This window comes from Podarcis muralis, chromosome 2 (assembly GCF_964188315.1).
Source record: "Podarcis muralis chromosome 2, rPodMur119.hap1.1, whole genome shotgun sequence".
NCBI classification, from domain to species: domain Eukaryota; kingdom Metazoa; phylum Chordata; class Lepidosauria; order Squamata; family Lacertidae; genus Podarcis; species Podarcis muralis.
The window spans coordinates 108304032-108331097 of record NC_135656.1 but is presented as its reverse complement, the minus strand read 5'-3'; the positions used below and the strand labels follow the sequence as shown (position 1 = coordinate 108331097).

General features: G+C 44.5%; 2 protein-coding genes across 2 annotated transcripts in view; both read right to left on the bottom strand.

Annotated features, from left to right (window-relative positions):
- The window catches only part of LOC144325905 (uncharacterized), a 42730-nt gene extending 23767 nt beyond the window's left edge, over positions 1-18963 (bottom strand). The window contains exon 1 of the mRNA XM_077920789.1: positions 18467-18963. The gene's annotated coding sequence lies outside the window, so the exon portion shown is untranslated. The remainder of the gene's footprint in view (positions 1-18466) is intronic.
- LOC144325910 (uncharacterized) overlaps positions 7201-27066 on the bottom strand; it is a 56212-nt gene continuing 36346 nt past the window's right edge. The window contains 1 exon segment of the mRNA XM_077920810.1: positions 7201-9865. Within this exon segment, the coding sequence (XP_077776936.1) occupies positions 8512-9865 (1354 nt within the window). The 3' untranslated portion in view covers positions 7201-8511.

The following is a 27066-nucleotide window of genomic DNA, read 5'->3' as shown; positions in this document are numbered from 1 at the left end:
TTCAAAAGAGAGGCAGTAGCGAGAAAAAAAAGCAAGAATAAAAGGTGAAGGCCGCCGGCGGCTACACGGGCCACATGACGAGGTCTGGCGGGCCGGATTCAGCCTGCGGGCCTTGTGTTTGACACCCGTGATATAGAGCATCTGTCCTAAATTTGTCGGCTTCTGTCAAAGAAGCAGAATCAGGACATTTTTAATGTCTGATGTCTTATTATGTTTTTATATTTTGCTGCAAGTCATCCAACTTTCCTGGAGAACAACAACAACAGTAATTATACCACTTGTTCAATCTGAAAATTTATTTGTACCAGTGCATTTGGGAGCATCAGAATAACTTGAGGTAATATATTCATACAAAAGCTTTGCTCCCGATTCATTGCAATCCTACCAGCTGAATTTGATCTGAGTCCTGGGATAACTCAGTTGGTAGAGCATGAGACTCTCGGGGTTGTGGGTTCGAGCCCCACCTCATCAAAAAGATTCCTGCATCGCAGGGGGTTCGGCTAGAGGACCCTCTTGGTCCCTTCCAACTCTATGATTCTGTGGTCTATGAACCTCACTTACTCACAATGAGGGCACCACCACAATTTTTTATTAAGCAATTTTTTGTATAATAGGAGTTTGCCTTTGTAAAATTGGAGAGCGAAAGGAGAAGGAATCTTAGGGTGGGCTTTTTTTGTGGGGGACATGAGCTGGACATCAAGAAGGCTGATCGCCGAAGAATTGATGCTTTTGAATTATGGTGCTGGAGGAGACTCTTGAGGGTCCCATGGACTGCAAAAGATCAAACCTATCCATTCTTAAGGAAATCAGCCCTGAGTGCTCACTGGAAGGGCAGATTGTGAAGTTGAGGCTCCAGTACTTTGGCCACCTCATGAGAAGAGAAGACTCCCTGGAAAAGACCCTGATGTTAGGAAAGATGGAGGGCACAAGGAGAAGGGGACGACAGAGGGCGAGATGGTTGGACAGTGTTCTCGAAGCTACCAGCATGAGTTTGACCAAACTGCGGGAGGCAGTGGAAGACAGGAGTGCCTGGCGTGCTCTGGTCCAGGGGGTCACGAAGAGTCGGACACGACTAAACAACAACATGACTTTGCTAGTCAGCGGGCAGAAGGAGCTTGGGTCTGTGGGATATGAAATTCGTAGCAGTCAGGTACAACATTCCTAGAGTGGACATGCTAGGGGATGCTTTGTGCCACACAGGAGAAAACTTCCTGTTTCCTCCTGAGCTGGGACAAGCGCTTCCTCTACATGTGACTTGAAATAGGTGTGGCCTATTCTGGGTGGAGGAGCACAATGCTCCGTGTGCTTCATTCTTTCTTCTCCATTTTGTTTTTTTTCTATGTGTTAGGAGAAATGACTGCTCAGTCGCAGTCACTTGGGACTAACTCCCTTAGATTATAGAATTTTCCTATGTAATTTTGGTTGTTTATATTTATATGTACCTGTTTAAAGCAAAATAAAAGTTATAAAAAAAACATAAAACAAAAAGAAAATGAATGAACTACCTGTATATTGATTTTAATAAGATTGTCGTGTCTGCACTTTTAAAGAGGGATAACAAGGGATCTTATCAGGAATCTTAATTAGTGAGGCTCAGACTGAAGGGACAGGATACCCAAATCCTGTCTGTGAAATCACCCCAGGCTTCAATAATCACACCAGGCCTCAAAACTGTCCAAAACTCCTTTTGTCTTCTAAAAATCCAAAACAGCTTTTCTCTGCTCTCCTCTGCTCTATCACAAGATGCTGTGCATAGGCAAAATGTTACTTTTAAAGGCTAGTGAATAGGCTCTGTTCATAGCAGGTCTGAGAAACTGAATCTGATCTCATTCTAGTTGCAACATCTCTGGACATGCTGAACCACTCTCATTCCCCTTTTCCTGGGAAGGGCGCCAAGAGTCCAATAGTCCCAAGACAGCTTTCTGTTCATGCTCAGAGGAACTCATGGGGCAGGACTCTGGGAGGAGGAGAAAGGGGGACGGATCTTGTGCACATGATTGTGAACTCGTGCATGCTTTTTGTGACTTATCACACTTGCTCCTTCTACCAGTTCATGGATGGTAGAAATAAAAGCCTTTTCTCCGAAACTATTCCTTGAGTGTCTGTTGACTCCCACTTCCCTTTCCCAGGCGCAATACTTTTCCCACCCAAGGGCAAAGCCTCATAAGGCTACAAGACGAGCCTGCAACAAGCTTACCGTTGTGCAAATTTGAAAAGGAGAATGTTTGAACTATGCTAAGATATAGAACTTGTTAACACAAGTTAGTAAGGATATCATCAAATAATATATCCTCTCCTGCCTTTCTAAACATTCCCACAGGTCAGTCCCTAGCTAGAGATCTGCCATCCCCTTGTCTCGGTCCAGATTTGGGTCTCTGCCTCCTGGGATTTTAGACACACATGGTCGCCACATGTTGACTGCAGCAGGCAATGGCTCCCTCGCATGTGTGAACAGCCATTGGGGGTCACTCTCAAAAACCACAGAGATTGGGCGTTGCTTTGACGAATATCCCGCAACAAACCACCTTCCTGAGCCCTCTGGTCTCTCCCACTGCCAATAAAAATAAAATACCTGCTTACCTGACGCTGACACAAAAGCTCACATACTATAGAAATGAATGAAATGTTTATTTCTTTCCCGCTTTCCTTCCCTCTCTCTTCCCACTTTTCTTCCACCCCCCCCCAACTCCATATTGTCTAGAACAGTACTGTCTCACTCTGAATAGGACTGATTTGTTTGAAGGATTCTGTGACTTGAAAACAGGGACTCTGGGTGTAACCAAGAATTTAATAAAAACATTTTAAAAAACAACAGCCTCTCTCATCCATTAACATTCTTCAGTGCAGCTTCATTGGAAAGCCATGGAATGTGATCCTGCAAAGGGCCAGTCTAGGAATTAGGGCTGCCACTTTTTTTGCACCTAAGAGGCAGGCAATATGTGGTAGGTAAATAAGACGTTTTAGGTTGTAGTTGAGGAAATTTCCTCTAAGCCCCCAAACACACTCTAGAAAGCACATAGATAACATGTACGCAGCAGGTTTACTATCACCTTATAACATGCCCTGTATGGAGCAGTTACAGAAATCTCAATATGGTGCCTATCTGTTATTCTGAGATGTGGGCTGCAGTACAAAATAACAGTTTTTGTGCAGCCTGGGCCTATGCATATTTAGGAGTCCCATTCGGTATTTTAAGGAGTGGGATCAAGGGTTTCCTGACCCACTTCTTACAATGTATGTAAGTAGCTTACAGCAAAAAAAGCCTAATGACTCTTCTGGGTAACTGAATGAATTATTTTAATAAAAATTTAAATGGGGAGCATATTTTACATTGTCATATTCATGCAAACACGGTTCCACTCCAACCTCACTTAGTCCCCATTTCCCCCTCTATAAAGAGTTCTTTATACAGAAATCTCCTGAACAGAAGTCTCTCTATTTACATGCATAATCACTCTGCCTTATGGCACCCTGTGTCTTTTGCAGTGTCCTGCATTCTCCTCACAGACACACAGAAACAGGGAACAGGGATATGCAGCAACAGCAATAGCAGCAGCCAGCCAGACTCACTACAGCTCCCAGAATGCTTTGGGGAAATCCATGACTGACTGAAGTGGTACTAGAATGATTTAAATATGGTGTGGATGTGGAGAAGGCAAGCAATCAGGGATGACAGTGAACAAATGGAGCCCACAATGGCAGCCTCCAGTGCCGTTTTCTGTTCCTCACAGGGCAACACAGCACTCTTCCCCACTGCCTGCCTTCTGAGATCTGGGACCGTGGCCATGGACAGCTTGTGACACAGCATTGTAGGGCAAGGCTGTTTCAAGGGAAGGTGGGAAAATGCATTTCTGCTATGGTCAAGGTTAAGTAACTGAATAGCTTTCATTTTGCTTTTCAATCACTTCTGTGACGCTCATGCTGTGTGTCACAATTTTGGGAGCCCAGTTAGGCAAACGAAACTCATCCTAGCTTGCCTCTTTTGCATCCCAATGCAGAGCACTGTATTCAGATTATTATTTTTTTGCCACCCTTCACTATAAGGCCCCACCCTCGGCAGTTAAAAGCAGTATCAGAACGCTATTAAAATCAGTTAAAATGATTTACATTCTTTATACAGAAAGAATGCAAGCAGGATGAAAAAAGTATCCTGGCAACACACCTCCCCTCTGCCCAAAATCCAACACGAGGCAGAGTCCTGCGGGCCTATATAGCAGGGCTTAGCAAAAAGCAACCATGGGCCTTGATTTATTTAAGAAACATTCTACTTTTCTGCTGCCATATCCTTCCTTTCTTCCATCATGAAACTCAAGGTGGTATACGTGTGGCCTCCTCCCAAGACCCAGGACTGCTTAGCCTAGGCAACAATATATCCTACAAGCCGGTGTCATTCAATCCTGGGTCCCTAGATGTTGTTGGACTACAACTCCCATCATCCCCGGCGCTCTTAGTCAACAAGGACCCAACTCTGATGAACTCGGTCTTAGGCCGGAGCCTGCAAGTAAGTGTGGGAACCTCTGGCCCTCCAGATGTTGCTGAATTACAACCCCCATCAGGCTCAGCAATCGTCATCTATGGCTGTGGATGATGGGAGGTGAATGCTGCCATTGAGAAGAAGTTGAAGGCAAGGTACTCTCTCTGTCTCCAGTGCACCAGAGCAGCCTGACATGGATGAAAATGCTGAGGCACTGAGTGCTTCTGATCCAAAACATTACCCTTTTCCAGCACACTCCATTGCTATCCATCCCTCTCCAGTTTTCCATTCCTGCTGTCCACCAGCGCCCCACCCCCAGTTTTCTGTATCCACTGACCATGTCCAGTTCTCCTTGCATGGCTCTGGCTATTTCCCCCCCCCCACCTAAAAATTTATTGGACATACGAAACCAATGGAGCTGCCTCAAGGTTACTGGTACCTCCCTCTCTTCCTTGGAAGAAGGGTTCCATTTTGGCCACATAAAGGCTGGCAGCTAGGAAATTGAATTGGCTATTTGTATACGGGTTTTCCTCACAAAGAGAGGGTGGCTCTCGCCATCATGTCCTGATTGTGAGTTTTGCAGAAATGCCTGGACGGCTGCTGTTGGAACAAGAGAACTGATGGATGTCAGGCCGACCCTGCATTCTTATCCCGTGCCCCAGGCTCTCCCCACAGTGATGGGAGGTGGGCCAAGAAATAAACATTTTTATACATATGAAAAACAAATCATGGATTGAGAACACAATGTTTTGTAAAGTTAAAAAGGTCTTTTTTTAAAAAAAAGTTTTTGTTTACCTCTGTTCTGAAATCTGCTTTTAAAGTAAATTGTGTCAATATCTTTGGGTTTGTTTATAAGGCAGAGGTGACGAGCGGCTCCCTAAAAGTGAGCTCTGTATCAACAAAAGTTTTACCTATAATTATTCGTAATGAAAAGTTGTAAGAGACGTGAGATTTTGCACCCTTGAGCTTTTGAACTACACCTCTCATGAATCTTGACCATATGGGCTGAGGCTTATGGGAGTTGTTGCCCAACATCTGAGCAACCCCATGTTGGATATCCCTGCTCTATACTTTTTAAATTTAATTTCTATAACACTTTATAATTTTAAGAAAAACCTCAAAGCAATTTACAGCATACTAAATCAATAAAACATACCGTAGTTTTCGCTCCATGATACACATTTTTTTCCTCCTAGAAAGTAAGGGGAAATGTCTGTGCGTGTTACGGAGCGAATGCTTCCCTCCTCCGTGGCTCGCTTTGAAACAGCAAAGCGGGAGAAGAGCCGCTGAGAGGGGAGGAGAGAGGGACAGAGAGCCTGCTTCTTTAAAGGAGCAAAGCGGGAGAGGAGAGGAGCCGCTTACACGAGTGTTCGGTTGGCTCCTTTAAAGCAAGCAGGCTCTCTGTCCCTCTCTCCTCAACACTCAGCTCGCTAAGTAGCAGGAAAGATTTTCAGCTCGCTAAGCTGGGGGGGGGGGGGAGCCAGGGAGGAGGAAGAAAAGCAGAGCCTGCTTGCTTTAAAGGAGCAAAGAGGGAGAGGAGAGGAGCCTTCATCCCTAAAACCCCTCTTCTGCATGATTAGCAGCATCCTTCTCTACACACTCCACGCATGCTCCTTGTCCCTTGAGTGCTTTCCTTCCCTCCCCACTTAAAACGTGGTTACAAAGCACAGATCCACATGCATCCTCAGGATTTTTGCATTGGGCTACCCCAAACTCACCATCAGATCACATGTCTGTGGCCACAGCATGAACCACAAAAATCCTACATCCACTGTTTCGTTTAGAATATTTTTTTCCTTGTTTTCCTCCTCTAAAATCTATGTGCGTGTTATGGTCGGGTGCGTGTTATAGAGCGAAAAATACGGCAAATAAAACAATGTGGAAAATGTGAAATAAAGAGTATACGGTCAAAGCAACGTAACAGAAAACTAAACTATTACCTTAAAGATTTCAAAACACATTACAAAGGTCAACTACAGAATACATATTTCACATAGTAGGGCTGGGTGAGTCTGGGCCCCGCCCCGTAGGCCAGGTGGGAAAGGCCTTGCAGGGAGTGGTATATAGATAGCATCTTACCCCAAAAAAGCTTGCTAAAATGTATAAAGGGAAAATATCAACCTGACGTAAAAAAGAGGAGGGGTCATACTATCATATGTGGTGGACCGGTGTAGCCATTGGCAAATACTGGAATGATACAGTGGTGCCTCGCAAGACGAAATTAATCCGTTCCGCGAGTCTCTTCGTCTTGCGGTTTTTTCGTCTTGCGAAGCACGGCTATTAGCGGCTTAGCGGATATTAACGGCTTAGCGGCTTTAAGAAAAAGGAAACAAACTCGCAAGAAGTTTCATCTTGCGAAGCAAGCCCATAGGGAAATTCGTCTTGCGGAACGACTCAAAAAACGGAAAACTCTTTCGTCTTGCGCGTTTTTCGTCTTGCGAGGCACCACTGTATTTATAACGAGTTTAAGAAACTATTTAAAATTACTTTAAAAAAAACAAAACGCCAAAGATTTTCCTACTTGGTATTTTACCATCAGAAATTTAAAAAGTTATAAGATCATTGTTTATGTAAGGTATAACAGCAGCTAGAACCTTTATAGCAAGGAGCTGGAAAAATGAAACGCTCCCAGAGATTACAGATCGGCAGATCCTCATAACTACAATTAGCAAAACTGACAAGATCAGTTAGAGGAATATTGAAACAAAAAACAACTAGAGAATAGATAATATTTGAGAATTATGTAAAACTTTATTGCACAAATAACTCCATATGAGCAGAAATTGAATGATATTTGTAAAGAAAAAGATCAAAAGAATATATACAAAGCAGAAAGAAATGGTATTATATAATGTAAACAGTATAATGAGAAGGATGGGAAGGATTGTGTTGTTGAGTAGTTTTACTATGTAAATAACGTTGTCTTTTTTTCTTCCTATTATTTCTTGGTTTCTTATCTTTGTTAATTCTTTATTTTTTTCTTTCTTTATAAAGATTCTATTTTCTATTATTATTATTTTTCTACCTGTTAAGAGATTGTACATAATGTTTGTATAATGCAAATTTTTTAATCAATAAAGAATATTAATTTAAAAAAAGGCTGCAATCAACTTAACATATGCGATACACGTGCTTTGCTCTAAGGCCTTCTGAATCATCTTGCACTCCAAGACAAAGGGATACACTCCTGCTAAATGCACACTCGCTGATTACAGGTGCATACTTGGGAGAAACAAGAACTAGCCTTGTGCAGAAAAAGAAGCATCCCCTCTACTTCTCTTCCCTTCTCCCCTTGCCCCCACCCAAGGTCCAGGCCCATGCTTGCTCCCCTAAACCAAAACCTAACCAGGGACCCAGCTGAGGAGAGCTGCACTGAGGCGCATTTGTGGGAGCCTCCCTCTGAATCTTCCCAGGAGCAGGAGGACTGTATAGATTTGGACCAGTGGTTTGCAGAGGAACATAGTTCAGAAGGCAGAAGCTGGGAAATACTGGATGGGGAACAGCTTGCAGAAGAAATGGTTGATCTTTGCCTTAATTTGGTTTTAATGTAAAGTGTGTCAATATATCTGGGTTTGTTTATAAAGCAGAAGTGACCAGCTGCTCCTGGAAGCTAAAAATGAGCTCTGTGTCAACAAAAGTTTTACCTATAATTATTCATAATGAAAAGTTGTAAGACACATGAGATTTTCCACCCTTGAGCTTTTGAACTACAACTCCAATCATTCTTGGCCATATGGGCTGAGGCTTATGGGCGTTGTTTCCCAACATCTGAGGTATCCCATTTCCCTGGAGCCGACAGATGCTGATCCACAAGACAAGGGCAGCCCATCATTTTGGCATTGAAGGGCGGAGGTCAAAACTCAACAGATTCATCACACACCTTAAGCATTCCAGATTCACACTCTCCCCTTTTATCTAGCAACAACTTGCAACTTCTTTTCTACATTCAGTATATGTGACCTTCAATACTTTAATACATATATATGTGTATACAAATTTAAATACCAACACCAGAACATCACACAGATTCCATGCATTTAAAATTGATTTCGGCCTTTATGAGTTTCTTGATGTGAAGTAAAGAGTGAACCTTGAGTGGAACACTGCATACATTGATATGGCTTTTCACCTGTGTAAATTCGCTCATGAATATTAAGGTCTCCACACTGTCTGAAGCTCTTTCCACACTCCATACATTTAAATGGTTTCTGCCCTGTATGTGTTTGTTGATGTATTCTAAGGTATCGACTACTACTGAAGCTCTTTCCGCACTCCATGCATTCAAATGGTTTCTCCCCCGTGTGAGTTCGTTGATGTATTCTAAGGTATCCACTACTACTGAAGCTCTTTCCACATTCAATGCATTTGAATGGTTTCTCCCCTGTGTGAGTTCGGTGATGTGTTCTAAGATTGCCACTACGACTGAAACTCTTTCCGCATTCAATACATTTAAAGGGTTTCTCTGCCGTATGAATTCGTTGATGTATTCTAAGGTCTTCACCACGACTGCAGCTCTTTCCACATTCAATGCATTTAAATGGTTTCTCCCCCGTGTGAGTTCGTTGATGTCTTCTAAGGTTTCCACTTTGACTGAAGCTCATTCCACATTCAAAGCATTTAAATGGTTTCTCTGCCGTATGAGTTCGTTGATGTATTCTAAGTTCTCCACTATAACTGAAGCTCTTTCCACATTCAATACATTTAAATGGTTTCTCCCCCTTGTGAGTTCGTTGATGTATTCTAAGTTCTGCAATACGACTGAAGCTCATTCCACATTCAATGCATTTAAATAGTTCCTCCCCCATGTGAGTTCGTTGGTGTCTCCTAAGTGCTCCATTCTGACTGAAGCTCTTTTCACATTCAATACATTTATATGGTTTCTCCCCAGTGTGAGTTCGTTGGTGTTTTCTAAGTGTTCCGTTCAGACTGAAGCTCTTTCCACATTCAATACATTTAAACAGTTTCTCCCCAGTGTGAGTTCGTTGATGCATCGTAAGTGCTCCACTGTGACTGAACCCCTCTCCGCACTCCATACATTTAAATGGTTTCTCCTTCATGTGTATTTGTTGATGTCTCCTAAGTGCTCCATTCTGCCTGAAGCTCTTTCCACATTCAATACATTTAAATGGTTTCTCCCCAGTGTGAGTTCGTTGGTGTATTCTAAGTGTTCCGTTCAGACTAAAGCTCTTTCCACATTCAATACATTTAAACGGTTTCTCCCCAGTGTGAGTTCGCTGATGTGTTCTGAGGGCTCCAGTGTGACTGAAGCGCCATCCACACTCCATACATTCAAATGGTTTCTCCCCTGTGTGAGTTTGTTGGTGTATCCTCATTTTTCTACAGTGACTAAAGCATATTCCACATTCCCTGCATTTAAACTGTTTCTTTGTTCTTCCCAATGAATTCACAGATGGTTCCGTAGAATCTTGACCATCGTCTTCCTGACCTGTTCCTGTTTGGGAGTTGGGGGGGAGGGAGAGAATTCTGTTAGACTTCTATGAAAGACAAGAAAGGAACTGAACATACATCAATTCCCATGTGCACCTTCTCTTATTTTCACTCCCTCTCCATTCTCAACTGTCCTCTCCATGTTCCAAATTTTTAGGAATGAGGGTGAGATAATGGCAAGAGAAACCCATGAACACTCCATTCACACTTAAGAGAGCAGCATCATTTTATAGTAGAGATCTACAGTGGAACTGGCTTTTAAGACAAATCTGTCTTTTTCCTTTTCAAGTGAGGAAAGGATCTCAGGCTCCAATAGCAGTATCTCCTATGAGTAAGAAGTAAAACTGAAATGTTCTGATGCCACATGTAAGTGTAAAAATATTGCAACATATTAGAACCTAAACAGAGCCTGCTGGATTGGGAAAAGGCCCACTAGTCCAGCATCCTGTTCTCACAGTGGCCAAGCAGATGCCTGGGGGAAACCAGCAAGCAAGAGTCCTGTGCTTTTCAGAAACTAGTATTAAGAAGTATTATTGCCTAGGACCGCAAAGGCAGAGCACAGACACCAGCCTAATCCTTTCCCCCCAAGATATACAAGTTGCTGGCCGTCACTGTTTGCAGTAGGATAGAAGTCCATAGATAAACTATGCTTCTGTTTATTCATCTTTTGCAGTCCTTAAAGGCTCATAAATATATTATGGTCTAAGCTTTTGTGGGCTGCAGTCTGACAAAGTGGGCTCTTGACTAGGAAAGCTGGTGCCACTATAAACCTGTGAGTCTTTTTGTTGGTTTTGTGTACATATTTTGAAATTTGTATCAAGGTTGTAACAAGATCTCGAAGTTCTTAAAGAAATGGGAGTGCCTGACCACCTCATCTGTCTCCTGAGAAATATCTATCTGGGACAAGAAGCAACAGTTAGAAATGGATATGGAACTACTGATTGGCTCAAAATTGGGAAAGGAGTACAACAAGGCTGTATATTGTCTCCCTGCTTATTTAACTTATATGCAGAGGACGAGATGGTTGGACAGTGCTCTCAGAGCTAGGAACATGAGTTTGACCAAACTGCGGGAGGCAGTGGAATATAGGAGTGCCTGGCGTGCTCTGGTCCATGGGGTCACAAAGAGTCGGACACGACTAAACGATTTAACAACAATAACCCAGAAAGGGAAGTTGGGGGACGTCATGGGGGGGTGTTAATTGGAATGTAAAATACACCGTATTTTTCTGTCTATAAGACGTCCCATGGAGGGACTCCAAATTAAGAAAACACCCCTCAGCACTACCCGTGTATAAGACGAGCCCCAATTTTAAATCTATTTTTTGGGGGGGAGGGGAACATCTATACACAGAAAAAATTAAAATTTTGGTTATTCTAAAATTTGTTATAAAATCTGAATACAATTTAAAAAAAAAAAGTTCCAAAGTTTTTGCCAAAGACTAGATGGGAAACTCATTCAAGGGCCACAAGTGCAGAACTTGGCAGTTACAATGGAACAATTTCTGCATTGCATTGGCTGCATATTGATACCACAGAGAAGGGTGAAACAAGTAATCAAGCCACAAACATTTCGAATAAAATGGAGGAACTTGGTTCCAGAGATCTTTTTGATCATTTCAAAGAACAGGCAAAGGACAAATTGCCTGATGTTGATTACAAGAAAAGCAGAAGAAGATCTAGAACAGCCTTTCTCAACCTGTGGGTCCCCAGATGTTGTTGAACTACAACTGCCATCACCCCTACCTAGCAATGCCAGAGCTCAGGGATGATGGGAGTTGTAGTCCAACAACATCTGAGGACCCACAGGTTGAGAACTGCTGATCTATAAGGAGGCATATAGGTGAGGATGAAGATGAAGCTTTAGCGAACCTTGAGCCAGGAAACAAGTTCAGAATCAAAGCATTTATACCTGCGATGGATGCATTAGAATCAAATCTGGCACAAAGGGCATCAGTATACAATGATGCTGCAAAAAAGACTGGTGACTGGGAGCAGCCGCCAAGATCACAGAACACTGGTCTTGAAAGACCCACATTGGCTCCCAGTATGTTTCTGAGCTAGGGACGCGGGTGGCGCTGTGGGTAAAAGCCTCAGCGCCTAGGGCTTGCCGATCGAAAGGTCGGCGGTTCGAATCCCCGCGGCGGGGTGCGCTCCCGCTGCTCAGTCCCAGTGCCTGCCAACCTAGCAGTTCGAAAGCACCCCCGGGTGCAAGTAGATAAACAGGGACCGCTTACTGGCGGGAAGGTAAACGACGTTCCGTGTGCTGCGCTGGCTCGCCAGATGCAGCTTGTCACGTTGGCCACGTGACCCGGAAGTGTCTTCGGACAGCGCTGACCCCCGGCCTATAGAGTGAGATGGGCGCACAACCCTAGAGTCTGTCAAGACTGGCCCGTACGGGCAGGGGTACCTTTACCTTTACCTTTATGTTTCTGAGCACAATTCAAAATGTTGGAGCTGACCTTAAAAGCCCTAAACGGCCTTGGCCCAGTATACCTGAAGGAGCGTCTCCAACCCCATCGTTCAGCCCAGAAACTGAGGTCCAGCGCTGAGGGCCTTCTGGCGAGAAGCAAGGTTACAAGGAACCAGGCCTTCTCACTGGTGGCACCCCCGCCCTGTGGAACACCCTGCATCAGATGTCAAGGAAATAAACAACTATCTGACATTTAGAAGACAACTGAAGGCAGCCCTGTTTAGGGAAGTTTTTAATGATTGACGATTTTATGTATTTTTAATTTTTTGTTGGAAGCCGCCCAGAGTGGCTGGGGAAATCCAGCCGGATGGTTGGGGTATAAATATTATTATTATTATTATTATTATTATTATTATTATTATTATTATTATTTCATTCTTAACAAAATTAGATGCTGCAAAGGAAGAGATTTGTGAAGAAGTTAATGCTTTAAGCCAAACATATCCTGAAGATGTGGACATGAACCTTGTTGGAGAACTCAACCATTTTCATCAATACATTAAAAAGTCAAAGCCATGAACATGATAACCTGACACATCAGGATCTGTACCAAGTAATATTTAATGACCATGTCCTTCATGGATCATTGCCTTGTCATGGCAAAAGGGCTTGAATAACTCAGACACGCTATGAGTTATGCAGTGTAGGGCCACCCAAGGCAGACAGGCAGGAACCAGAAAGCCACTCCTGTATCCCTGCTGAGAAAACTCCATGGTCGTATAAAAGTTATGACGCTGGAAGATGATCCCACGGGTCGGAAGGCATCCAACATGCTACTGAGGAAGAGCGGAGGACAAGTACAAGTAGATCCAGAGCTGACGAAGCAACTGGGCCAAAGCCGAAAGGTCGCTCAGTTGCGGATGTGCCTGGAAGTGAAAGGAAAGTCCAGTGCTGCAAAGAAAAAAATTGCATAGGAACCTGGAATGTAAGATCCATGAACCATGGTAAGCTGGATGTAGCAAAAAATGAGATGGCAAGAATAAATATTGACACCCTGGCATCAGTGAACTAAAATGGACGGGAATGGGCGAATTTAGTTTGGATGATAATCATATCCTACTGCTGTGGACAAGAAACCCGTAGAAGAAACAGAGCGGCCCTCATAGTCAACAAAAGAGTGGCAAAAGCTGTACTGGGATGTAATCTCAAAAATGATAGAAGGATCTCGAAACAAATCCAAGGCAGACCTTTAACATCACAGTAATCCAGGTTTATGCACCAACTACTGGTGCTGAAGAAACTGAAATTGACCAATTCTATGAAGACTTACAACACCTTCTAGAACTGACACCAAAGAAGGATGTTCTTCTCATCCTAGGGGATTGGAATGCTAAAGTAGGGAGTCAAAGAGATAAAAGGAACAACTGGCAAGTTTGGCCTTGGAGTTCAAAACGAAGCAGTACAAAGGCTAATAGAGTTCTGTCAAGAGAACAAGCTGGTCATAACAAACACTCTTTCCCCAAAACACATGAGATGACTCTACCAGCGGCGTAGCGTGGGTTGTCAGCACCCGGGGCAAGGCAAGTAATTTGCGCCCCCTAACCCGTGGATTTTAGCACCCGAGTGCGAGCGCGCCCCCCATGTTGCGCCTGGTGCGGCCGGCACCCTTGGCACCCCCCACGCTACGCCACTGTTCCAACGTTCAGCTTCACTGGATGCCCACGAGTTATATTGTACGGAGAGAGGGATAAAAACTTTCCTCTCTGTCCACTCTCTCCTTGCCATGCCAAGCTTTGCAGGCTTCTCTCCTGTCGCCTCTTGCTTGCCTTTTCTCTAAACTAAAAACAAACCCAATGCTGCCGCCTTTCCTCAGGGCACCGGCTCCATCCCCTTGCTTAGATTCCCTCTACCAAAGCTGAAAGCAGCCTGAAGTTCCTCCTGATCGTGAATGGGAAACAGCTGGCGAAGCCGGCGGCCTGCCAGGGAAGGGATCTCTTCCTAACTCCTGCTCCACGGAGCCCGTTCCTTGCAAGCGCTCTCTGTCTCCCTGTCCCTCGGATGGCGAGCGCCTTTGGAAACGCGGAGCAGGCGCTTGCCGGCGAGCAGCCGCCCCCCGCCCCTTCCCAAGCTAATCCTTTTAAAACCGAAAGCCCCTTAACCCGCTGGCGAGAGGCTTAGCCGGGCCTCGCCCGCCCACTGGCTTCCTCTCGGAGGTTTTTGGGGAGCGCAGGGCGCGGCGAGGCCCCTCGGAGCTCTCCTCCCTCCCTCCAGAAGCAGCCGCCGCCTGGGGCTGGGCCGAGGGGATGGCGGCGCGACGGGGTGCGGAGGCTGCCCGTGCCTGGCCAGGCGTCGGTGGCGGCTTCAGTGCTGCTGCAGCGGCTGCTCCTCCTGCGAGCAGTGACTGGAGCGCAGCCGCAGCGGCGGCGGGGGGCACGCATGCGCTGGGGCGCAAGGCTGGCGGTGGCGGCGGGGAGCCTGGCGGAGGAAGGAACTTGTCCCTTCCCTCTGGACTCGCGCCCCCCAGATGTTGCGCCCGGTGCGGCTGGCACCCTTGGCACCCCCCACGCTACGCCACTGGACTCTACACATGCACATCACCAGATGGGCAGCATCGAAATCAGATGAATTTTATTATTTGCAGCCAAAGATGGAGAAGTTCTATACAGTCAGCAAAAACGAGACCTGGAGCTGACTGTGGCTCAGATCATCAGCTTCTTAGAGCAAAATTCAAGCTTAAACTGAAGAAAGTAGGGAAAACCACTGGTCCAGTAAGATACAATCTAAATCAAATCCCTTATGAATACACAGTGGAAGAGAGGAACAGATTTAAGGATTTAGGTTTGGTGGACAGAGTGCCTGAAGAACTATGGTTGGAGGCTCGGAACATCATACAGGAGGCAGCAATGAAAACAATCCCAATGAAAAGGAAATGCAAGAAAGCAAAGTGGTTGTCCAATGAGGCCTTACAAACCGCGGGGGACAGAAGGCAAGCAAAATGCAAGGGAGATAGTTAAAGATACAGGAAATTGAATGCAGACTTCCAACGAATAGCAAGGAGAGAAAAGAGGAACTTCTTAAATGAACAGTGCAAAGAAATAGAGGGAAACAATAGAATGGGAAAAACCAGAGATCTGTTCAAGAAAATTGGAGATATGAAAGGAACATTTTGTGCAAAGATTACCATAATAAAGGACAAAAGCGGTAAGGACCTAGCAGAAGCAGAAGACATCAAGAAGAGGTGGCAAGAATACACAGAGGAATTATACCAGGAAGATATGGATGTCCCATACACCCCAGGTAGTGTGGTTACTGACCTTGAGCCAGACATCCTGGAGAGTGAAGTCAAATGGGCCTTAGAAAGCACTGCAAATAGCAAGGCCAGTGGAAGTGATGACATTCCAGTGGAACTATTTAAAATCTTAAAAGATGATACTGTTAAGGTGCTATACTCAATATGCCAGCAAGTTTGGAAAACTCAGCAGTGGCCAGAGGATTGGAGAAGATCAGTCTACAACGCAATCCCAAAGAAGGGCAGCGCCTAAGAATGATCCAACTACCGCACAATTGTGCTCATTTCATACGCTAGCAAGGTTATGCTTAAAATTCTACAAGGCAGGCTTAAGCAGTATGTAGACTGAGAACTCCCAGAAGTGTGTGGTACGGAAGCTGTACTAAGGAAGCTGTACTACCCAGGACAGGATGGGGTTGTGCAGAGTTGTTAAGGCAGCAGAGAGCATTGTTGGCTGCCCACTCTCCACCTTAGAGCAGATTTATGCCACAAGGTGCCATAGGAAGGCACTGGACATAGTAAAAGTTCCATCGCATCCTGGTCACTGTCTCTTCGAGTTCCTGCCGTCGGAACGGAGATACAGGACGATGAAGACAAGAACGAGCCGTCTGAAGAACAGCTTCTTCTCCAGAGCGATCTCGGCCCTGAATGGAAAGCCTGGACTTTGAAAGTCATCTAATCTACCTTGCTGTACTATACTGTATTGTTTTAATTAGGGTTTTTATGGAGCAGTCAAGTAATTTCGTTGTCCCCAAGAGGGGGTAATGACAATAAAGATATTATTATTATTATTAAGTGGAAGCTGGATTCTGAAGGGGCAGAGGACCCAGAGACCAAATTGCAAACATGCGCTGGATTATGGAGAAAGCCAGAGAGTTCCAGAAAATCATCTACTTCTGCTTCATTGACTACGCAAAAGCCTTTGACTGTGTGGACCACAGCAAACTATGGCAAGTTCTTAAAGAAATGGGAGTGCCTGACCACCTCATCTGTCTCCTGAGAAATCTCTATGTGGGACAAGAAGCAACAGTTAGAACTGGATATGGAACAACTGATTGGCTCAAAATTGGGAAAGGAGTACGACAAGGCTGTATATTGTCTCCTTGCTTATTTAACTTATATGCAGAGGACGAGATGGTTGGACAGTGCTCTCAAAGCTACTAACATGAGTTTGACCAGACTGCAGGAGGCAGTAGAAAACAGGAGTGCCTGGCGTGCTCTGGTCCATGGGGTCACAAAGAGTCAGACACGACTAAGTGACTAAACAACAACAACGATGTCCAATCAGCATTCCCTAATGTAGAAGCAATTCTGAGAATGTTCCTCTGAATGATGATTGCAAATTGCCATTTGTAAAGATCCGTTTCTCAGCTGAAGAGGATAAAAAATGAATTTGGAACAACAATGTCTCAAGATAAATTATGTTACCTCAGCCTCATGTACATAGAAAGTGACAAGCTAAGCAGTTTATCATTTGATGATATCATGAGTGACTTTGCTTTGGCAAAGGCAATAAGGAAAGTATTGCAATTTAGATCATGTTTGTGTAGTGTTTGTAAACACAGTACACAATGAATCATGATAAAATTATACAGCTGAATGGGTATTGGGTAGATGCATTAATACAATTAGTCCTGTAAAATAATTTTTATGTACAGGTGTGTATAGTATTGCTATTATTTAAAATTGCGACATATTACTAGAAATACTGTCTTTTACACTCACTAAGTGTAACAGGGTACAAAGGTCTGCTGTCCCAATGAAGAATGTGGACTATTATGGTAATATTGATACAGTACTGATATTAAAAAATGGATTGTATTAACTACAATTGCATTGTACAGGTTATAACACTTAATTTCATATTAATAATGCTATTTATAATTATTAGTAGTTTGCATCATATATTTACACCTATTATTATAGCAAGTTTCTAGGACTAGATTAGGAGTCTTTGTAAATTGTGTTTCTAAAGGAACTTTTGTTATTGCCAAATGCCAATGTGTTTGCAATATTAAGTTTGTTATGAATAACAAAATCATTTTAAGTTAGAGCTTAATAATTATTTCACTATTAATATACTTCATAATTGTATTTCAGTTCAACAATTACCTTGAGAAAATACATACTCTGTTATGTGCAAATGGTTTTAGATACCTATTAGGTCCATAAATTACCATATAGCATATATTCAACACAAAAAACAGCGACAATTTGTTGTTGACAAAGGACAGCTGGACATATAAAGGGCCCCATGACCTCCAGTAGCTTAGGGCCTCATCAAACCTCAATCCGGCCCTTTCCCCCCACTACTTTATGCAAGGAGTTCAAGGAACAAAGAGCTCTTTGGAGGAGGCCTCAGCCCTTCCTTCTTCCTGCCTGCCCCCCCTGCCTTTGTTTTCCTCCCCATCTTTCCCTCTTTCTCCCTCTGCCATCCAGCAATCCATGTCCCCATCTCCTCTACAAAACGGAAGACTTGGATGTTTGGATGTTTTTGGTGTTTCTTATTTTACTGGAAGCCGCCCAGAGTGGCTGGGGAAACCCAGAAAATGGGCGGGGTATAAATATCATATTACTATTACTATTATTACTACTATGGCGAGGCTGGTCTGCAATACCCAGCCCTCTCCCCTTTCCCGCCTCCTTCCCTGCAACTCCCATTGCCCCAGATCTGGGCAGGAGGAAGCTTTTCTCTTTCCACAGTGGAAACCCCTCCCTCCCTCCACCTTCAAGGCCCCATTAAGAGAAACAGCTCCCTTTCCTCCCTTCTCTTCTTCTCCCCGTCCCGGGGCTTCTCATCCTGGACCCCTTCCCTCCTTCCCCGCCGCTGGCTTTGCACTCACCCGAAATCCTGGCAGCAGCAGCGACCCTGGGCAGCGGGGGCGGGAATGGGAGCCCCCGCCTGGGAGGCAGGATATCTCCGGGGGATAATTGTAAGGGGAAAGCCTTGCAGTACCCAGCCAATGGGGAGAGGACGGAGGGAACCTGGGCTTCGAGTACAGGGAACAGATGCTCGTTGCCTTAAGGGTTAAAGCCAGAGAGTGGAAGCTGCTGGGGGAGGTGCTGCTGCTCTATACTGACTTGGGAAAGGGGGCTCGGCTTAAGCAGAACAGCTGACCCGCCCCCTCTGCCGTCCTGCACTGTCCTTGTCTTGCAAGGAATCCGCTGAGTGCAAAGCGCCTTGGGGTGCAGCAAGCTTTCGTGGCGTGTGCGCAATGCAATACCCATAATTGGGGTTGGGGTGGAGAAAGAGCAGGCAGGAAGCGGTGGGTCAAGTGTGGGGGTATTGCAGCTGATTCATCCTAGTTGCAAAAAAGAGACAGGGGCCTCTTGCTGAAGGTGTTCTCTCTCTCTCTCTCTCTCTCTCTCTCTCTCTCTCTCTCTCTATCACACACACACACACACACAGATCACATGAAGAGCCCTGTAGTTTGATCAAGCCCATCTAGTCCCTGTTAAAATCATAGTGTTACGGAAAAATCTGGGTGCAGGGCTATTATGCCACCCAGCTCGTCGGACTAGGTAAGTCCGCGGGTCCCTGCGGAAGAAAATGAGCTCAGCCGGACAGGAGCAAACTGCAGAAGATCCAAGTTTATTGCGCAACAGGTTCAAGGCGAGATTGAACCCCGAGAATGGGGCGACATAAACTTTTAAAAGTTCCCTCCAAGTCCCAGCATACAGTGCACGAAACGTCATGAATACATTATGGGAAGGTTGGGTTTCATGGATTACATCATGAATATATTACACACGTCATGAATATCTCAGAGAAAGGTGGGGTTACACTAATTAACATTTGAGATAAGGGAGGGGGAAATATGTAGAGCGAGAGATACACAAAGATAAACATTTATCAAGTACCGGTGGTGGCAGGACAAAGGGCCAGAGATATGCATCGTCTGCCACCTGGTATTGCCCGGAGGAAGGGTTAGGCGAAACGATCTGACAGGATTAGGAAGTTCCTGTGTACGTGCCCTGCCGCTTCAGGGATTATGGAGGTCGGGGTGCCATCATGGAGTCCAAAGGGAGCTGAGTTGAATGACACCAAGAGCTAGGAAATCAGAGTTATGGTTGATTTTATATCAATTTCCAAAGGTTTTCTATGCTTTCTGACCTATTCCGTATTGGTGATCAAAAGCGGAAACAAAATGGACACATTGTAGCAAGAATGGATACACTCACGTTAGGAATAGGGTGAGAGAAAGGCATAGGAAAGATGGGGCTTATTCCGCCCGCGTGAAGACAGGAAAGAGAGCCTTTTATTTACAAGGCAGGGGTACAGTGTGGTGCCTATGCAATGGTGCGGGGGCCCCTGCAGTGCCCAGCCGGCCTCGAACCCCTTCAGGGAGCGGTGGGGAAGGATGGGTACCCCCCCCCCTGTTCCTTCCGTATCACATAGAGATGGAAGGGCACCCTGAGAATCATCTAGTCCAACCCCCTGCAATGCAGGAATCCCAGCACTGTCTCCTCATGGTGGCAACCTTATCCAGGAAACCTTATTCAATTAAGCATAATAATAGTATTATAACAACATTATTTGTACCTGCTCAAATGGCTGGGTTTCCCCAGCCACTAGAGCAGTTCCCAATAGAATATTTTTTTAAAAACCAATGATACATCAGCATTAAAAGCTTCTCCATACAGGGCTGCATAATAGGAGTTTGCCTTTGTAAAATTGGAGAGTGAAAGAGGAAGGAATCTCAGGGTGGGCTTTTTTTGTGGGGGACATGATTTTTCTAGTCAGGGGGCAGAAGGAGCTGGAGTTAATCCCTAGCTGGAGATCCGCCATCCCCTTGTCTCAGTCTAGATTTGGGTCTCTGCCTCCTCCATGTACTTCATTCTTTCTTCTCCATTTCTCTCTCTCTATGTGTTAGGAGAAGTGACTGTTCAGTTGCAATCACTTGGGACGAACTCCTTTATATGATAGTTTATATATAGATATATATATATCTATATATATATAAGCCTGCCTTCAGGAATCTAATTGTGAACTGAATGAAAATGAGTAAACTACCTGTATATTGATTTTAATAAGATTCTCGTCTCTACACTTTTAAAGAGGGATAACAAGGGATCTTACCAGGACTCTTAAATAGTGAGGCTCACATCAGCCTGCAATGAGCTTACCGCTGTGCAAATTTGAAAAGGAGAATGTTTGAATTATGCTAAGATAGAGAACTTGTTAACGCAAGTTAGTAAAGATATCATCAAATAATATATCCTCTCCTGCCTTTCTAAACATTCCTACAGGTCACTTCCTAGTTAAAGATCTGCCATCCCCTTGTCTCAGTCCAGATTTGGGTCTCTGCCTCCTGGGATTTTAGACACACACGGTCGCCACATGTTGACTGCAGCAGGCAATGGCTCCCTCGCATTGCGGGTCACTCTGAAACACCACAGAGATTGGTCGTTGCTTTGACGAATATCCTGTAACCGACCACCTTCCTGAGCCCTCTGGTCTCTCCCACTGCCAATAAAAATAAAATACCTGTTTACCTGACGCTGATGCAAAAACTCACATACTATAGAAATGAATGAAATGTTTATTTCTTTCTCGCTTTCCTTCCCTCTCTCTTCCCACTATTCTTCCCCCCCCCCCCAACTCCATATTGCCCAGAACAGTACTGTCTCACTCTGAATAGGACTTGTTTGAAGGATTCTGTAACTTGAAAACAGGGACTCTGGGTGTACCCAAGAATTTAGTAAAAACATTTTAAAAAAACAGCAGTCTCCCTCATCCATTAACATTCTTCAACGCAGCTTCATTGGAAAGCCATGGAATGTGATCCTGCAAAGGGCCAGTCTAGGAATTAGGGCTGCCACCTTGTTTTGCACCTAAGAGGCAGACAATATGTGGTAGGTAAATAAGACATTTTGGGTTGTAGTTGAGGAAATTTCCTCTAAGCCCCCAAACATACTCCACAAAGCACATAGATAACATGTATTCAGCAGGTTTACTATCACCTTATAACATGCCCTGTATGGAGCAGTTACAGAAATCTCATTATGGTGCCTATCTGTAATTCTGAGATGTGGGCTGCAGTACAAAATAACAGTTTTTGTGCAGCCTGGGCCTATGCATATTTATTTAGGAATCCCATTCGGTATTTTAAGGAGCGGGATCAAGGGTTTCCTTACCCACTTCTTACAATGTATGAAGTAGCTTACAACAAAAAAAAGCCTAATGACTCTTCTGGGTAACTGAATGAATTATTTTAATAAAAAATTAAATGGAGAGCATATTTTTCATTGTCATATTTATGCAAACATGGTTCCACTCCAACCTCACTTAGTCCCCATTTCCCCCTCTATAAAGAGTTCTTTATACAGAAATCTCTCTATTTACATGTATAGGGAGGGATTACTCTCTGTCTGGCTTATGGCACCCTGTGTCTTTTGCAGTGTCCTGTACAGTGGTGCCCCGCAAGACGAACGCCTCGCAAGACGGAAAACCCGCTAGACGAAAGGGTTTTCCATTTTGGAGGCGCTTCACAAAACGAATTTCCCTATGGAGTTCCTGCGGGGTTTTTTCCCTCCCCCCCTTTTCCTAAGCCGCTAAGCCGCTTATCAGCTGATCCACTGATAAGCTGCTTAACAGCTGATCGCTAAAAGCCGCTAAACCGCTAATAGCGCTAATCCACTAAGCTGTCTATGGGCTTGCTTCGCAAGACGAAAAACCGCTATACGAAGAGCCTCACGGAACGCATTAATTTCGTCTTGCAAGGCACCACTGTATTCTCCTCACAGACACACAGAAACAGTGAACAGTGACAAGCAGCAGCAGCAACAGCAACAGCCAGCCAGACTCACTACAGCTCCCAGAATGCTTTGGGGGAATCCATGACTGACTGAAGTGGTACTAGAGTGATTTAAATGTGGCGTGGATGTGGAGAAGGCAAGCAATCAGGAGGTGGCAGTGAACAAATGGAGCCCACAATGGCAGCCTCCAGTGCCGTTTTGTGTTCCTCACAGGGCAACACAGAACTCGTCCCCACTGCCTGCCTTCTGAGATCTGGGATCGTTGCCATGGACAGCTTGTGACATAGCGTTGTAGGGCAAGGCTGTTTCAAGGGAAGGTGGGAAAATGCATTTCTGCCATGGTCAAGGTTAGCTAACTGAATAGGTTTCATTTTGCTTTTCACTCACTTCTGTGAGGTTCATGCCGTGTGTCATTACCATAGGAAACAATTTTGGGAGCCCAGTTAGGCAAACGAAACTCATCCTAGCTTGCCCCTTTTGAATCCCAATGCAGAGCACTGTATTCAGATTGTTATTTTGTTGCCACCCTTCACTATAAGGCCCCACCCTCGGCAGTTAGAAGCAGTATCAGAACGCTATTAAAATCAGTTAAAATTATTTACATTCTTTATACAGAAAGAATGCAAGCAGGATGAAAAAAGTATCCTGGCAACACATCTCCCCTCTGCCCAAAATCCAACATGAGGCAGAGTCCTGCAGGCCTCTATAGCAGGGCTCAGCAAAAAGCAACCATGGGCCTTGATTTATTTAAGAAACATTCTAGTTTCCTGCTGCCATATCCTTCACTTCTTCCATCACGAAACTCAAAGTGGTACAGTGGTGCCCCGCAAGACGAACGCCTCGCAAGACGGATTAATTTCGTCTTGCGAGGCACCACTGTATACGTGTGGCCTCCTCCCAAGACCTAGGACTGCTTAGCCTAGGCAACAATATATCCTACAAGCCAGTGTCATTCAATCTTGGGTCCCTAGATGTTGTTGGACTACAACTCCCATCATCCCTGGCGCTCTTAGCCAACAAGGACCCAACTCTGATTATCTCGGTCTTAGGCCGGAGCCTGCAGGTAAGTGTGGGAACCTCTGGCCCTCCAGATGTTGCTGAACTACAACCCCCATCAGGCTCAGCAATCGTCATCTATGGCTGTGGATGATGGGAGGTGGATGCTGCCATTGAGAAGAAGTTGAAGGCAAGGTACTCTCTCTGTCTCCAGTGCACCAGAGCAGCCTGACATGGATGAAAATGCTGAGGCATACTCCACAAAGCACATAGATAACATGTATGCAGCAGATTTACTATCACCTTATAACATGCCCTGTATGGAGTAGTTACAGAAATCTCAGTATGGTGCCTATCTGTTATTCTGAGATGTGGGCTGCAGTGCAGTCTGGGACTATGCATATTTATTTAGGAGTCCATTCAGTATTTTAAGGAGCGGGATCAAGGGTTTCCTGACCCACTTCTTACAATGTATGAAGTAGCTTACAGCAAAAAAAAGCCTAATGACTCTTCTGGGTAACTGAACGAATTATTTTAATAAAAATTTAAATGGAGAGCATATTTTCCATTGTCATATTTAAACAAACATGGTTCCACTCCAACCTCACTTAGTCCACATTTTCCCCTCTATAAAGAGTTCTTTATACAGAAATCTCCTGAACAGAAGTCTCTCTATTTACATGTATAGGGAGGGATTACTCTCTGTCTGGCTTATGGCACCCTGTGTCTTTTGCAGTGTCCTGTACAGTGGTGCCCCGCAAGACGAACGCCTCGCAAGACGGAAAACCCACTAGACGAAAGGGTTTTCCGTTTTGGAGGCACTTCGCAAAACGAATTTCCCTATGGGCTTGCTTCGCAAGACGAAATGTCTTGCGAGTTCCTGCGGGTTTCCCCCCCTTTTCCCCCCCTTTCCTAAGCCGCTAAGCCGCTTATCAGCTGATCCGCTGATAAGCCGCTTATCAGCTGATCCGCTAAAAGCCGCTAAACCGCTAATAGCGCTAATCCGCTAAGCTGTCAATGGACTTGCTTCGCAAGACGAAAAAACCGCAAGACGAAGAGCCTCACAGAACGGATTAATTTCGTCTTGCGAGGCACCACTGTATACGTGTGGCCTCCTCCCAAGACCCAGGACTGCTTAGCCTAGGCAACAATATATCCTACAAGCCGACGTCATTCAGTCTTGGGTCCCTAGATGTTGTTGGACTACAACTCCCATCATCCCTGGCGCTCTTAGCCAACAAGGACCCAACTCTGATGAACTCGGTCTTAGGACGGAGCCTGCAGGTAAGTGTGGGAACCTCTGGCCCTCCAGATGTTGCTGAATTACAACCCCCATCAGGCTCAGCAATCATCATCTATGGCTGTGGATGATGGGAGGTGAATGCTGCCATTGAGAAGAAGCTGAAGGCAAGGTACTCTCTCTGTCTCCAGTGATAAGCACCAGAGCAGCCTGTCCAGTAAAGACATGGATGAAAATGCTGAGGCACTGAGTGCTTCTGATCCAAAACATTTCCCTTTTCCAGCACACTCCATTGCTATCTATCCCTCTCCAGTTTTCCATTCCTGCTGTCCACCGGCGACCCACCCCCACAGCCAGTTTTCTGTATCCACTGAGCATGTGCAGTTCTCATTGCGTGGCTTTGGCTATCTTTTCCCCCCACCTAAAAAATTATTGGACATACGTAACCAGTGGAGCTGCCTCAAGGTTACTGGTACCTCCCTCTCTTCCTTGGAAGAAGGGTTCCATTTTGGCCACATAAAGGCTGGCAGCTAGGAAATTGGATATTTGTATACGGGATTTCCTCAGACAGGGCTGTCGCCTTCATGTCCTGATTGGGAGTTTTTCAGGAATGCCTGGATGGTCGCTGTCGGAGCCAGAGATCTGATGGATGTCAGGCCGACCCTGCATTCTTATCCCTTGCCCCAGGCTCCCCCCACAGTGATGGGAAGTGGGCCAGGAAATAAACATTTTTATACATTATAAAAGCAAATCATGGATTAAGAACATTATGTTTTGTAAAGTTAAATATTTTATATTATTTTCTTTTTTTCTACCTGTTAAGAGATTGTACATAATGTTTGTACAGACATGCAATTTTTTAATCAATAAAGAATATTAATTTTTTAAAAGGTTGTCATTAACTTAATCTTCATTAGATCTGCTTTTAGCACAAGCATGTGCCACTTCCACTGCCCATCTTCCAAATCAGAGTAGAAAGCACACGTATCCTGTAGGCGCGGTTGGCTCTTCCTTTTTGAAGTCGCTAAGACTCTTCCCCCCCCCCCACCGAAACAACAGCTTACTTTTAAGCACCCCGACCGTCCCTCCACCATTGCTCTCAAGGCACATATGAGATACATGTGCTTCCCTCTAAGGCCTTGTGGCGATCACACAGGGCCCCCAGACGTTTGACGGTCTATTGACCCTGTGCCACCACTGTGATTGCTTTCTTCGCTGCCCCCACCCTGCTTCTCACGGAGACACACGGAGCCCAGACAGTTGTTAACATTAACAAATAATCAAGTTTATTTTTAAATGCAGGAACAAGCGTATGGCTTCAGTTTATTTTTCTCTTGTCAGTTTCTTAATCTTAGTTCCTAACAACTCCAAACTGATTATTCCAACTATCTATCTGACTCAACCTAATAATTCCTCTCTCTCTCTCACAATACAACTCAACCAACCCACTGCCTATTCCTCCCTCTTCCTTCTCCAGTTCCCAAACCTCAACTGACTTTCAAAACCTCCCACTCTAACTTTTACTCCCCCCTTGCATTCTCACTGGCCAATCACATCACACCCATTTTAACCCTTTCCTTATGACCCATCCTTTTTTTTTAAAATCATATTTATTAAAGTTTCCAAAACACAAAAGATAGAAATACAAAGAAAAAAGAAAAATAAAATACACTTAAAACCTTACTTTCATTGCCAACTTTATGGGACTCCACCCTCCCCCTCCCAACTGTATTCCCCTTTCATTAATTTGGTTCTACAAGCTCTTACTCCCAATTTAAAACTTAATTTGTTTAACCCACTATTCAATTTAATTTATACAGTCATTCCACCATCCCTCATCATTAACAGAAATTTTTTTTCCCCCAAGGTCCACCCCAGTTTCCTTCCACGAATTCCCTTTTTTAATAAACACGTCCAATCAAAGTAAAAGATATACAAAAAGATATAAAAAGATATAGAAGATAAAGGATATAAAAGGATTCAAAAAATAGTTGCACAGCCTTTGGATTCCAAATCTACCCCCCCTTCCCTGGTTTGAATTCCCCATATCCATCAGTCTGTCTATTGTCAGCCTGGAGATCTCAAATCCATGGCCAGTTTTTTCCCCAGTTCCACCTTGCCGGTTTTTTTTTTAATTTTTTTTTAAATGATATTTAACTTCAAACACCCAGTCTAAAAGAGGCCCCCAAAGGGCCTTTAGTTTCCTTGGTCTTTATGGCTCCTCCCTTGTTCTTTCCAAGTCGTAATCAGTCCTTTGTTCTTTTTTCTCACTTTCTCAGGTTTCTTTTCCTGTTCTGCTGCTAAAACGTTCTAATTCAGAAATTTGGTACCTCTACAGAAGTTGTTGTTTGTTCAGGAACAAAAACTTACGTCCAGTCCCTTCCTTTCTTCAATAGATAATTCTACTGTCTCCTTTAATATAAACACCTCTGTAGACTAAATACTGTT